The sequence below is a fragment of the Anguilla anguilla genome, chromosome 4, assembly GCF_013347855.1.
Source record: "Anguilla anguilla isolate fAngAng1 chromosome 4, fAngAng1.pri, whole genome shotgun sequence".
Lineage (NCBI taxonomy): Eukaryota > Metazoa > Chordata > Actinopteri > Anguilliformes > Anguillidae > Anguilla > Anguilla anguilla.
This window is the reverse complement of record NC_049204.1, coordinates 57,979,858-57,995,442: the sequence shown is the minus strand read 5'-3', so window position 1 is coordinate 57,995,442 and position 15,585 is coordinate 57,979,858. Positions and strand designations below refer to the sequence as shown.

The window sequence follows — 15,585 nt, the reverse complement described above, 5'->3', positions numbered from 1 at the left end:
TGCATCACTTATGTGCATTCATTTCTATAAATCTAAATGTGAAGTGAAAAATTGCAGAAATATTAGTACATTTGCTATCATTTTCCAAAATAATACCTAAATATTTGTATTTATATGCCAATATCTTGAGAAAGTATATCTCTAGAAGATGCAACAAACATGGCTCAATTATTGTTACTCTTTTTGCTTTTAATGTAAGCCACACAGTTACTCCATCAAAAATGCTTCACTGACTCTGAAAATATTTTTTCCAGCAGGACTATTAGTCAATATATTAATAAAGGCTAACAAAGTATATAAAATTATACATGTACATTATTTTTTTCTTGACTACAATATTAAAGCTTGTGGAGCTCTCTTAATCTGTAATCACCAGTGAGTATTCTTAATAAGAAATTTTTTTCCTTGAATACTCTATTAAACATGTAGTATATAATCCAGTTACTTTACATGATTAGTCTGTAATAGAACTTCTCATTGAAATGGTATAATGTCCTATTTTATTTTTGAAACTGGCAGGCATGTTAGAAGCAAGTCTTGTTTTATAGCCAAACAAATGATACAATGTCTGGGCAAGCCTGTACCTGACTGACTTGCCTATTGATAATCTTTTATTAATTATGTGTCATGAATATTACTGAGCCTTTATCACTGCAGTGAATGTCACTGCACTGTCTTCAACCCCCCCCCCCCCCCCCCCCCCAAAAAAAAAAAAAAGATATATAAATAAAATGCATTAAAACTATTCCAAACGTCCCCACTTCCACTCCTGCTCGGTTCCTAGAAGGCAATTACAGCTTTCTGGGTATGTGCGAAGAGGGCTGGCATATGGAAGTTTGAAGATGCAGTGTAATTCAAGCATATTTCCACGCTTGGTTTATTTTCTGAGCCGTTTGTTTTGGTGAGAGCATTATGACTCTAGTGGAAAGCAACTGTCAGACTTCTAAGCCAAACCATTTAAACTGAGCACTCTCTTAAAATCTTGGGTGCTTTTAGTAGAAAATAAATTTAGGCCTCTAGGATTTTCGTCCATAAATGAACACTGCAAGTGATATTTTCAGAGGTCAGGTCGAAATACATTGCATTTAACATATGTAGCCTACTAAAATGCACAATACAGTTCTTATTATTCCTTGAATGTGAATTCTGTCATGCACCAGATTTAATAAAATTATCCTTTAGAAATTGTCTTCAAAATATGTGTCACATAAAATATGGAGCGGTAGGCTATATTAATCACATTGGCTCGCATAAGAATGCCATTTTATTTAATGTCCAATGCCCAGTCCGGCAAGGAGCCTTGGTGAATGACAACATTGTTTTAAGACGTATCTGAAAATGATTATATACTGTACTTCAAACACAGTTCAAATGTCTTTCTTTTTGAGATAAGACAAGATAATAGGCTATATGTATGTATTACAGCACCTCGAAACCTATTCGTTCAGCCTATATGCGAATCCAGTAGGTTATAGAATGACAGGAAACGCAAGATAGTTCATGGTGCTGCTTCGCATAAGATTACAGGGATGACCATTCATCTGTATTTTCATACTATCTGCAGGGTCGAGGCAAGCGCACACGTCTTGCGGTTGTTGTATGCATTCCAACCACACGCATCCACGCCCGCTGCGTCAGCGTTCTTGCAAAACTTTCTCACACACGAAACGCACTTGCGCTTCCTTGTTCGTTCACTCAAGTAGAATGGAAACCGTGTTGAGATTCATGAACCAAGTCCCGAAACGACAGAAAGCGCGTTATCAAAATAACGAATACTAGAAGTCATTTAAACAAGGTAACATACGTCTGGTAAGTAAGCTGCTTTATCTGTATCTATCGTATTTTAGCTAATTCACTATTATGATTACGTTTCGACTTTCGAACGTCAGAAACTGGAGCCCAATAAATTGGAGCGCTAGGTAAAGGCTAAAGATAAAATTTGGAGGAAAAAACGTTTCAATGGTAAAATAATAATAATAAAAATGAAAATGTGGCTAGTGGGTGCATCTCGCATAATAAATAGGTTTGTTTTAAAATAAAGCAAAAGGATTAAGTCTACGAGCTCTTGTTACCTGTTGTATTGTTAACCAACACCACGTGAAATAAAATACCTGCCTATACACAAACTATTTGATATGTTTTGTAGTAGTTCTGGCAGCAACCTAACTTTGAATAAGCAGCCTCGATCCATAACCTGGTCTAAGCTGTAGCGGTTAGAACCGCATGTGAAGTGGATACACGTATCTTTACACGATACAGCTTGATAGCAAAGATAAAGCAGTAGAGATACGCTACGTATTTATGTCCTTAACTTAAAATAAAGTGTATTTACGTAAAATCTGGATCATTCTTTTAAACTTTACCCTTCACCTTTCCTTCATTTGTTTTAATTTTATTACAGCATGCTCAGTATTTAAAAGGTGAAGTATTCTAATTACAAGACACGGTACATTCACTACGAACGGGACCTGTTCTTTACACTCTGAAAGTACTGTTTACAGACATTTAGTGTTAGATTCTGTGGTTTTATTTTAATTTTTTTAAATTATATTAGAATTACTGAAAAGCATATATTTCTTGCAGCGAGTGAACATGATTGTATCCACTGAGGTGAACATTTGCTATGAGTGTATGAGCGTCAATATGAAGGTCATCTTGGTTAATGCAATTTACTAATGACTAGTTCATCTGTGAACAGGCTATCATGTCCTATATCGATACATTTTAATTCATTATTCTGTTTGAAGACATGTGGCCTCAGAGTTTTAATGTACATTAAAACTTTTATGGAATCACAACCTGCTAAAATTCTCATCACACTTTTCAGGCTTTTCAGTTTTTACTTTGAGAATAGTCCGTATTATCCACCTGGATGTCATTCTGTTTTGATATGAATATGGCACCCATTTATAATAAAGTGTGTGTCCCAGTATTTTTCTGAAATTAGTTCACCCCTAAAAAGTAAAGAACTTAAGCAGTGCATCTGTGTGGAATGGTCATGTTTCTGTGTCTTTCAGGAGTAAATACAAAGATGGCCAATCAGACCAACTGCCACTATAATGAGTCCATGGGTTTCTTCTACGACAACAGCAAGCATATAAGTGATGGCTGGAATTCCACAAACCTCATCATTGTCCAGTGCATTGGTTCCGTCTTCTGCTGTTTCATCCTGTTCTCCAATGCCATGGTTATTGCGGTGGTGATTACCAACAAGAGATTCCACTACCCCTTTTACTACCTTCTAGCGAACCTGGCTGCCTCAGACTTCTTGGCTGGATTAGCCTATGTGTACCTTATGTTCAACACAGGTCAAGTGTCCAGACAGCTTACTTTGCAGATGTACTTCTTTCGCCAGAGCCTGCTCGATGCCAGTCTCTCAGCCTCCTTGGCTAACCTGCTTGTGATTGCACTGGAGCGCTACATTGCGATCATGAATTGGAAGGTTCACAGTAACCTCACCAAGAGGCGAGTGACCTTCTTGATTGTGCTAGTGTGGACCATTTCCATATTCATGGGTGCCGTCCCCTCCCTAGGTTGGAACTGCATCTGTAACCTGGATCAGTGTTCCCAACTAGCCCCCATCTACAGCAGGAGCTACCTCATTTTTTGGTCTATGTCAAACTTGGTGTTGTTCCTGGTCATGGTATCAATCTACCTGAAGATTTACACATACGTTAAGAGGAAAACATCTGTTATGTCCTCACATACGCGTAGCTCCTTAAACCGCAAGAAGACACCAATAAGACTGATAAAGACTGTGATGACAGTGTTAGGTGAGTTCCAGTATTGTCTCCATACCTTCATTTTCAGGTGTTGCACATTGTTTTTGGAAGATGTTCTACCTTGTAACGGTATGATGACACATGCTATTTGAGGATCTGTACTTAGGGCAATCAAATTTTATTGGTTGTTGTTGTAAAACATTATTTAAAAAATTATAAATTGTTATGAAACAAATTAACTTGAGTCAATATGTGGGAACAAAAATCCTTTACTGAATTGATAGAGTCATAGTCACATCCCAAAGTCTAGTTTTACTTTCACCAAGAGAGGTGAGATGCAATATATTCCCATAGGATTCGTATCTGTGTTTCCCTGACAATGTGAGAAAGTCCTCCAAATGGAAATTTGAGTATATCTAATCATAATGGAATTTCCTGAGGACATAACCACTTGCATGCTCAGAAATCTGTTATATAAGGCATGATGCTATATAGTCCTGCATTTTTTAATTTTCTGAAGTTAATTTTATATATACCAGGGTATTGAGGATATAATTTAGATGTACTTCTATGAATTGGCTAGATTGACCACATTAATTTATGGCTAATGGCCATGTGCTATGGGTGAGGCAGAAATGTTTTTTGGAGTGTCTGGGATCCTGCTAGCCCATAATCAGTTGGGTTTGCAGGATTGCATTCGCATCTTGTTACGTATGAAATGAGAAGTAAAGTAACTGAGACGACCGTACAACAGTGAAATAATTTCCTCCCTAGACCTTTACGTATATGTATAACTGTATGGCTAGCTTATATGAGTAAATACAAAGAGCCAATGAAATAGAAAATGAGAATATGTTGGCATCTTGAGAACTAGGGGTGGGATTGAATGAAAATGAGATGCAGTAGTAGGGGTATTCACTCCCTCTAACCAATAATAGTTGTTCTGGTAAAACAGGTTTTATCTTAATTGCCAGTGGACCCGTGTCAGATTTCTTTTATACAAACAAAGCATGTACGCAGTGAAATGTTCAGTGTTAAATAATCTTGCATATGTAAGTACATATGGACAGTTTGCTTTGTATGGCCCATTTAACATTTTGCATTTCAATATTTATTTTTCATTTCAAAATTACAATGTGACAGGCAAGATTACGAGCTTGGCTCAACAGTGTTTCTCTGTACTGTTCAGTCCTGCGTCATTACAAATTAGATATATGGAGAAACTACTGATATTCCAAACATGGTTTTTGCATTATTTTATTTTAAATGATTGGCCCTTGTGCAAGTTTATGCGATCTCTCAGACAATGTAGGGCAAACAGGAAAATCTCAGGATATGTAGTCTAGTTATGCAACAAGATTTTTTAAAATTTAAATTTAGGGCATTGTGCTGTCTTACATGAAGTTCTAGTGTCAGAAAATTTTAAATCACCTGTAGATTTCAGTCCATAAAAAAGCATAGATGGGTAGATGGTTATAATGGTGAACTTTAATTATCTCTATTTCTTGAACTGTTGGACATTCATTTCCAATATTCACAATATTATCATTGGTATGCCATGAACTGAGTGTATAATCATTTCAATAGATACGTAGCTCTTACTTCAATGGAGAGGGTTTTTTTTGGTTCTATGCAGACATATTTTAACAAAAAAGGGTGATGACTATCGTCCATTAATTTCATGAGAAATTAGTTTCTAATCGATGCTCCATACAATGTTTTTTGGCATAGAATGTCAAGAAAGGTAGAAGAAGGAAAAAAGCAATTGTGTTATGGTCCACAATTCTTATCCATTTTTCCTTAATTCTCACTATAAAGAACAATTGAAAGTGGGCTTCTGTTCCTTCTGTGCAGTGTAGAAGTGAGAGGAACATAGTCGTTCTGAACTGAGCAGCAGTTTTGCATCACTTTGAATTCTGTCATGCACAAATATTTGAACAAATGTTATATAGGTGGATGACTGGCACAACAAATTCTTTGGGTGGTGGATGGATGGATGGATGGCTCACAAATTATAGTCATGTTATGCTCAAGTCAACATTCATAAAAGTGTAATATTAACCTGCAGCTACAGATTGTGCTGGAATTATCGTCTTCAAGGTCTACAGATACTTGATAGAAAGATCCATGCCCTGGTGTAAATGTGCCTGTGCATGTCTCTCACAGTCCTGTATGTAGTATGCAAAGAGATCTATTTAAGCAAATTTGTGGGGCTGTTCATCAAATCTCAGATAGAAATATGAGCAGGTGGTTAAGCTCATATTTTAAATTCCACCATTATTTTATTAAAACAAAATGTCTTATTTTACAAGTTGAACTGGCCCAGTTCCATTCATAATGCGCCGGCACAACTGCGCCTTCTCTCCTGTTGCCATCTTACCTATCAAATGACTATGTAATGTACTATAATTGTGAAGATTGGAGCTAAATTGCTGCTTCATTGTGTTCTAGAGTGTTTATATTGCTCTTTCTGTGTAGCAGGATTTTAGGAAAGGACCACTGGTCTAGTGTGTCCTGACTCATCCTGTAAGGAATGGTCAAGAGTCAGCCATCTTGGCTGTTCTGGAGGCATTGATTAGATGAGGCTCTTGGCCATTCTTCCAGTGATCTGTATCCCTGGGTCTTCACAATACTTATGTTTAATGTCCTAGTACGCATATATACATCAGATCCTTTGACTGTTACTGTGGCTGTATTACAGCATGTCATTTCATGGTCATAACCAACAGACACATTCCAACGGATTAAATAATAAATGCCAATAATAAATACTAGATTAAAATTAGCAAAACAGTTTCCAACAAATTATATGTACAGTATCAAGCTGTATTCTTACAGGCATTGTTAAACAGCTTGCTCTCTCATTCAGGAATTGAAAAACTGGTTAAACCGGTCTGGACGCTTTTTAATACTTTTTACTCACCAGTCACCACCAATGAATACAAGCCTTTGCATACACATGCATGTCAGTAACTGATAAAGCACTCGTATCACTACTTTCTGGCTATATGCAGTTCAGCGTAAGGATCAGTTGGAATATTCAAAGATGTGAGCATGTGCACATGTATCGTGTTCAAAAAGATTGTCATGTATGTAACATTTTGTTTATTTTTTATATTTGGCACCATGAATGGCTTTTCATGTTGGCTGTAGTTGAAGCACCTTGTATAGGGTATTCACAACTGGGACAGTATAAGGTTCACACTGCCATCTAATGGCCATTTAATGTGTAGTATTAACTCTTACATTGCATTCATCTGGCCACAGATGCCAATATTAATCATTTTAGCATTCATTTTGCGAGTTGGCACGTTTTATTTGTACATGTACCAGCTAGCTAGTTAAATTTAAAAACGGTATCCCCAAGAGGAATTTGGCTTTCTCATGCTTTGGTCAATTTACAAGTGTGGTGACTGGCTAAGGTTAGCTAGAGCAGCCGCTTTGAATTGGCCTTTGTCTATTTTGTTCGAAACAGCTTTTTACCTGCGCTAATCAATGACAGAAATACACTGAAGATGTAGACGCTTACTAAAATGGTGCCTAATCTAGGAAGAGGGAGCAAGCAGCGTCCTTTCATTTTGGAAGCTCATAGTATGCATATTTATTTTATCGAAGAATGTTCATGGTTTTTGTGGGGGGATTATTTAATGCTCATTTTTGTGTGTTTGGGGGGGTGGGGGGAATCAAATACTCAAATGAAATTTTTCCTTAGTTCAGTGCACTGTGCTTGTGCTATGCATCACTCTAGCCAGCTAGCCTCCCAGGAATAGAATTGCATTATCCCCACAGTCCATTTGCAATCACCACTCATTTCTGCTTGTTTTATATTACTTAATGTGCCATAAATACTTGTTAAATTTGTAACATTGCGCATTATTCTGCGAAGTAGGAAGAACTACCTTAAAATGTATACATTCTTTTAGATATGTGCACGTCTTTGTTTTGGAGACTGACCCACATGTTTTATTTGATTAGAAGGATTGAATATTGTGCACAGGCATGGAGAGTATACCGTGAAACACAAAGAAGCCCTGTCTAATTGGTGCATGATAAAATCTTCTTTTTTTTTTTTGAAGCTATGCACCATAGATTTTCTTTTTACTGCTTACCACACATCAATTTTTTTTCCATTTTAAAGGCTTTGTTTATTCCTTGAAATCTTTTATGAGAGAAAGGGTGTGTTCTTCCAGGTATTGCAGGAGGCCTTGTTTTGGTTCTGCAAAGTTAGTGACTGGGCAAGTCAAAGCACGCACCGTTCTCTCTGTATCCTGAAGTGACAGCTCTGTGTCTCAGCATGTTGGGCTGAGAACAGAATAGTGAACGTTGAGAGTATCGTCCATTGTATTCTGTACACTGAAAAATTGTCTGTATTTGGTGTGTGTGTGTTTGTGTGTTTATAATGTATAGGTCAAGGTTATCAAACTCTAGTCCTGAAGTGCCAGATTGTATGCAGATTATTTTTCATTAAGCAGCCAGTTTAGGCTTTGAAAAAAAGGTGTGTGGACCTTTTAGTCAGTTTATTTACATTACATCACATTACATGACACGTGACACTCCTGGTATAGACAGCCAAGGACAGCACCACAAGAATGCTTTTTTAATGTTCGCTTTTTCTGCATAGATATTTGACAATTCTCATTATCCCTCATGATACTCCTCTCATACTTTTAATTTTAAAGGGTGCATTCAGCTTGCTAGTGAACATGATCTAACCTGTGGACCATGTCTTAAGATGGCGTAGCAGAATAAGTACTAGGTCAGGCATTGCTTTGTTTTTTGAGGGAAGAATTCTCTGAAAAAGTGGTTAGGCTGGTTCTGAAATAGATCTTTCGGGGGGGGGGGGGGGGGGGGGGTTGGGGGGGCGGGGGGGGGAGGGTTGTGGAACCTCTCAATATAAAGAAATATCCTGGGACTGTTTTGAAAGAAAATCAAGGATTTGTTTGTTCAATATGAAAAGGGGTTATCCAGTTAGCCTAAAGCCAAACCCCTTCATTCATGAGAAACAGGCCAGAAAGTTAAAAGCACCAATTCCAAGCCATTGTCATCTTGCTTGTAGATGGCTAAGAGACTGAACTCCTGGCTAGACATGATAATCAGCAAGTTCTAATATAAGTACTTTACCTACTACATTGACTAACATTGTACAGATGTAGAGAAATAATCTGATGTCTAGTTTGAGCAGTTTCCTCTGAACAAAACTGGTTTGACTCTACATTCATATGGTGCAAGCCAGTTCAAATTTATCAGAATGCAATACATGTCTCTCTGGTCCATTCCAAAGTGCTTTATTCATTGAACATGAAAAATGTATTGAAAACGTTGAATGAAGTCTTTGTGGAAATGGAAGAAGGAAAGAGATGTATTGACTGTAGTTGACAGATTGGGGCGATTGCATTTTTGTGTGTTTGCTGATGTTTCTGTTTGGGTGTTTTTCCTAGGAGCGTTTGTGATCTGCTGGACTCCTGGGCTAGTTGTGCTGCTGCTGGACGGCTTGAACTGCCGCCAGTGCAAGCTGACGAGCTTCAAACGCTGGCTGCTCCTCCTGGCCGTGCTCAACTCTGTGATGAACCCCATTATCTACTCCTACAAGGACGAGGAGATGTGGCTGACCTTCAAAAACCTGCTGCGCTGCGTTTGCACCGGGACCCGCAGGCAGAGGTCATCAAAGGCCAACATCCGGGCTTCCAGCCAGGAGCCTAGCAGTAGCCTGCGCACCTCTGAGGAGAACAAGGGCTCTGTTCGGGAGACGCTCGAGGACTGAAGTAGCCTGCTACAAAGCCGCCAAGGACAGCAAACAGGCGCACTGCTGGGCCGATGAAGAAGCATCACTCAGTCTGCGTCAGAGCTTAATTGTGCTGCAGCCTACAGCGATGATTGCTGGAGGCCTAATGGGCCTTTTTTCCCCTCTAGTGCTAACCCAGCCAAAGACTTGAGGCTGAGAAAGCTAAGGATTTGCACATTAACTGTACAGAAGACATTGCGATTCAAATGAAAATTGGTGAACAGAGGAAAGTGCACATATCTCTGAAGCTCAGCATGTTATGAGTTGTAAATTTGAAAAGATCCTGTCATATTATTCATTGGAATCTCACTATAGAAATTAATCATCATATCTGAACCTCCTTGAATTTGGCAAAAATAAAAACATAAAACATTTTTAAATTACCATCAATAGTACTACACATTGCTGTTGTTTTACTGCAAATCATTTCATTGTATGGACCTGTTTAAACATCATTTTATGATGTGTAAGTTTTCTTTCTTTCAAAATAGTTTTAAAAATTCAATGCCAAAAAATTCTTCAAACTGTATTGTGTACAACAAAAGTGGTTATCAAGTGTCAGATATGGTGGTTTATTTCACTGTATAAACAATATCATATAAATACGTGGTCAGTTTTTGTGGTCAATTTTGAATATCATCTGATCTTTTTACTGCCAGGCAAAATGTCATATAACCCAGAAGGGAGCCCAATCAGTTTCAGCTCACAACAACTGAAGCACGTTATCTTCTCACAGATTTCTCTCACCAGTCATTTAAAACGGATACTCTTGGACCTGCGCCCGTCTGTGTTTGCATGTGGCAGCGACATTAGGCAGATTCAAGGATTAAGGAAGAACCGCTGTTCTGCTTGCGGTCAGAGGGTGACCAAGTTGTGTCAGTGGGCCTCATTTCACATTAGACTGCTTTCCTCTTCTGACAAGCAGTGTGAGTGCAAGCTGAGAAAAAAAAAAACTGCTGGGTACAGGAAACTTTGTCTTTGTCCTGGAATGTAAAGAGTTGTTTTTATCTTTCCTTGCGCAACAGCTGTCGACACAACAGCTGCGCCACAGAAGCAGCATAGCCTTATGTCGCGTACGTCTTTCAGGAATGCCTGCAAAGACTCACAAGGCCATGACTGCAGCTTTGTTATCAGGTCGTGATGCAGTCGTCTACATGTAATCTGTATGTGTTGCTATGGTTTTTATGTTTTCAAAGGAAAAAAATCCTCTTGTATCGGGTTACAGTCACATTTTTCATACATCCCATTTGCTTGAACAGAAACGAGGTGGTTTACGCACCTTGGGTGTTATGAAACTGCAGCACTTATGATAAAAAATCAATTATGAATTGTAGGCTGCATGATGCATTTTAGAACATTTATTGCATGTCAATACATTTGAGAAAAGATAGGAAGAGAACAAAAAAAGTAAATATCATGGTCCTGAGTTCACATTTGTTCGTGTGAGGGATCTTGGGCATGGAGTCTTGGGTAGACAGTTTGTCATCGTGCAGGAATGCCATTCATATATGTTTTACTGGAACCTGAAGCAGCTAAAGAAAGGCAGGATTTGGTAAAGAGAATTCAAGGACTGAATTCTGTCACTTGGGAACATGTGGACTAGAAATAATAGGTAAATGAGAAGTGAGTTGTGAATTTCTGTTCTGTTTATTACTCGTGAATGAAACCCTGTGCCAAGAGGAGGAAATGAAAACTTAGTTTGTGGGGTTTTTTGCCTTAACGGAATAGATTACAGAAAAGGTAAATTCCTATATCAAAATGATGCCAAAATAATGTGTGTCATTTTAAATGTGCATTTCAAGGTTAAAATGTTCAGCCTTTTTCTATTACATTTTACTCAGAATGTCTGACCAGTTTACATGTTGCTCGGGGTGACCAAGATGAGAATAACATTACATGCTCACTCAAGTGCCACATTTATAGAGCTTTGGACAACATAATTTTCAAAGTCAGGAAGACTAATGGATTGCCCTTGTTACTGGGCTATTTCCTAAACACAGGAAGTAGAAAATGCACAATGTAAGACTTGAAGAGGAAATGATGTAAGCCTTAGATCTAAAGGCACACACATGAATCCACTTTTAAAAGGCTCTGTTTATTGCATGCAGAATTCATGTTGTGATGCATTGCAATGAAGTATAGGACTCTTCCTGAATGTGTGTGTCTTTTCCATGTGAAATGTGTTTATAATGGATCATTAGGCAATCAGTGTCAATAATATCAGTTTGATTACTAAAAGGATCTAGTGTGTAGACGTGTGTATACAGTTGCATGCTATAGAATTTATCACCATTCTTGCTCTGTCAATATCCAATTTAATATAGATCAATGCCATGGTATGATTTTCTTGTACAATGTGTAAAACTCTATAAAGTGTTGGAATGTCTATCCATGTGCCTTTTAAAAATACATTTTGTCAGGGGAAGTTACTGAGTGGAAAATTATAGAATTGTGCATATGCAATGTACTATCTGCTTTCCAAAAAGAACAAAGACATTAGTAACGATCTGAAATGCATTGCTCTTTGGTGAAATGTATTAATCTTTGTAGTGTTGTGAAGCATAAATATTTATGAAACCTCAAACTATTGCTTTGTCTTTAAAGAAATATTGCAATCCAATATTTTAATTTTACACTACTGTTTCATTAGCTATAAAGTTTGTTTTCTGTTGTAGATATGGAAACCTTCGCTCTGCAAAATTCCATCATTCCTCCTTTAGGTCTTGATGGGATTTCGTGCAGTAAGTAATAAAAATTCCCTAACACATTAGCCCCTCAGTTAGTTTTTTCTGCATATCCATGTAATAGCAGCTTATAATGATACAATTTTCAATGCATACATGTTGCTTCTCAAGCAAATCATCCTTGTACTGTATTAAAAATGTAATACTGATGTAATACTGTAATCACTGTACTCACAATGCAAGTAGTGTAACACTGTAACGATTGTGCTATTAAAATTGTGTCTCTTTTACACCTTGACTAAATGTTCATAGGTGGTTATATGTAAATACACTGGCCATAATTGTTTAAATAAAAATAGCTGAAGGCAAGTCTGTCATTGAAACGTCAATCTGCTGAGGATCATGCTCAGTTTGCATTTTTCAGAGCGATTCTCCTTTTTAGACTGCCAATGTTAAGGATCACCGTTCTGTATGAGTCCTTTGTGAAATTCTTCCTGCTGTTCCACAGTCAGCATACGCCTTTATAAACTAATATTATCTGTGCAGTTCTCTTTTTCAGAAAGGTTGGGAAAATCCAGTTTGGTTACTTTGTGTTCTAGAATTGAAACTAATTCAAGCTGTTCTGAAACAAGGATACTTCTGAAAACTCTGACAGGTATTTCAGTGGGCAAGCCGACTTCAAAATTGTGTGAAACTACTTTTAAAAAAGTTTATCAAGAGAATTTTTAATACATCTGCCTTATGTCACAGTCATTTAACGTTGAGATGCATGTAATAATTGAAACTTATACCTGTATAGCTTGTACAGGTACTAGAGAAACAAATGCATGCCACACACAGCTGCTGTACATGTATATAAATAATTGCAATTTGGGATTTACTTAAATTTTGAATGAGAATTTAAGGACGTGGAATAAAAATTTCAGTTTAGGTTATGGTTCAATTTGGAATAACGTACAGTACTGGCTTCCCATACAGTAATCCCCTTCACACTAACATAACTTTTACCTTACACTTAGAATACTGTGGTATTCAAATATGCAGGTTAAATTTCATTGGCCTGCTGTAACTGAATATAATTAAGACATCCAATAAATACTACACTGAGGAGGTAATGTATTAGTTTTAGTTAATGATCTTTGTTTTTTTAGTGTAGTAACTAAATGTGATATGTGTATTTCCAAAAAATAGGATTCTGATTAAATGTTGTTTTTTTTTTACCATAGTTTCCTAATTATACTTTTGCAGCTCAGAGGCTATTGTGATTTTTGTTGTTGAGAACAGGTTTATTCAAATGGCGTGCATTCTGTCAGTATTTGGGTAATAACATAATTTTTGTTGTTATGGCTCTGTACTTCAACACATTGGATTTGAAGTTGAAACAACTAGGTTAATGTGCAGATTGTTGGCTTGCATTTGAGGGTGTGTATAATATATATCTCAAGTCTGTGACCCGTAGAGATCAGTAGATGCTGGATATGCTCTGGTGATGCTGTGCCAGGCCAGTGCCGCAAGCCATCTTCAGTTCCTGTTTGTTTCAGGGGATTTTTGCTTTTGGTCATGTCGAAAACAAGTGAAACACATGGTCAGTAGCATTCAGGTCAGTTGATTGACTTGGCCTGTCAAGAACATTCCACTATTTGGCCCTGAAAAACTGTTGCTTTGGCAGAACATTTGAGGTCATTATCCAGCTGCAAGGTGAAGCACCATCTAATCAGTTTTCAGGTGTTTGGTAGGACCTAAGCATGTTTCTCAAATGAAGTGGTATGCTTTGGATCATAAGCAGTTCCTTTATTTCTCTCAGCTTCCTCTTTCTCTCACTTTGGTACAGATTAAGACACATCTCATCTGTCCATAAGACTTTATCCCAGAACTCTACAGTTTTTTCAATGTACTTCTTAGCAAACTCTAACCTGGCTGCTCTGTTTTTGTGGCTTACCACTGGTTTGCATCTTGCGCTAAACCCTCTGACATTATGCTAATGTAGTCTTCTCTACATCCTAGAGAGTGTTCTTGATCTGTCTGACAGTTGAAAAGGGGTTTTTCTTCACAACTGAAAATATTCTTCTGTCATCAATTACTGTTGTCATCCATGGTCTACCAGGCGGTTTGCTATTGCTGAGCTCACCAGTGCATTCCTAAAAATGTATCAAACAGTTGATTTTGACTCTGATCAATTTAGATACTCCGAATTCAAATGCAGCACCTAGAATCAACTCTGGTCCTTTTGTAAGCTTTCCTGTGCATGTACAAATGATGCACAGCAGGCCAAGAAACAGCTGATCAGCCAGTTGTCCAATTGCTTTTGGTCTCCTAAAATGGAAAAACTATGCATAAAACATCTGTAATTCCTACATGGATCTCCAGATTTGGCTGTAAGTACCCTCAAATTGAAGCTTGCATTCTGCACTTTTGTATTTAGGGTGGCACGCTGATGCTGGTTGGAATCCAGGCCAGGGCCTTTCTGTGTGGAATTCAGGCCAGGGCCGTGTGGGTTTCCTCTGGGTACTCCAGGATCCTCCCACATTCCAAAGGCATGCAGGTTATGTTAATTGGAGGGTCTAAATTGCCCCTAGGTATGAGTGTGTGAGTGAATGGTGTGTTTGCCAGCCCTGCGATGGACTGGAAAACTGTCCAGGGTGTATTCCTGTATCTTGCCCAATGCATGCTGGGATCGGCTCCAGCACCTCCCATGTCCATAACCAGGGTATAGATAATGGATGGATGGATGTAAATTTCTATATAGTTTCATTTCAAATTCAGTGTGCTGGAGTACAGAGCCACAATAACAAAAATGATGTCACTGTCCAAATACTTATGGACTGCAATGTAGAATTACTGACCGGAAGATGGTAGTCGTGTTTTAAGAGCAGAGCCACACGTTCATAATTCAATTACAATAGATTGATTAACAGATTTGAAATCATTATTATACACTGTAATTATTCGTTTTTTTTTCTACAGACCAGTTCACAAAATAACTCCTTAGTGTGAAACGTTTGTTTTGTTTTTAAAAGTGGGATGCTGAATTTATGAAATTAGGTGTTTTCAAAGGGTGTCTTTACGTGTGTGCATCTATTTGTTTATAGTTTATATAGCAAAATAAATATTTAATTGATATTTCACTGCATCTATTCAGTTATAATTGTGTATGAACACATTTTATGAGTTATTTTAAGCAATAAAATGAAGGCCATTGGGCTGTAACTGGTAAGCCCCTACACATCTTCAAACATAAGTTTTTTCAACAAAAAATTGCCAAATGAATAACATAATTGTGTGTTGTGCTTATGTAGACACTTGAGATAAAGTCTGCTTGTGAGATGAGGACGAGGGTGGCCCTGGTCGTGATTAACGGGGGTCTGCAGAGAGCACTCTTTCTCTGATTGAACAATTA

General features: G+C 37.7%; 1 protein-coding gene across 2 annotated transcripts; it reads left to right on the top strand.

The window, feature by feature from the left end:
* The first annotated feature begins 1,580 nt into the window (after window positions 1-1,580).
* On the top strand, window positions 1,581-12,477 carry lpar3 (lysophosphatidic acid receptor 3). 2 transcript variants are annotated; one of them, XM_035412155.1, is made up of 3 exons: window positions 1,581-1,795; window positions 3,018-3,773; window positions 9,161-12,477. In XM_035412155.1, exons 2-3 carry the CDS (start codon window positions 3,032-3,034, stop codon window positions 9,481-9,483), a joined length of 1,065 nt encoding a protein of 354 aa, XP_035268046.1. In that variant the 5' UTR covers window positions 1,581-1,795; window positions 3,018-3,031; the 3' UTR covers window positions 9,484-12,477. The 2 variants fall into 2 exon arrangements, with proteins under 2 accessions (XP_035268046.1, XP_035268045.1); XM_035412154.1 differs by having other exon boundaries at window positions 1,584-1,809.
* The last annotated feature ends 3,108 nt before the right edge of the window (window positions 12,478-15,585 follow it).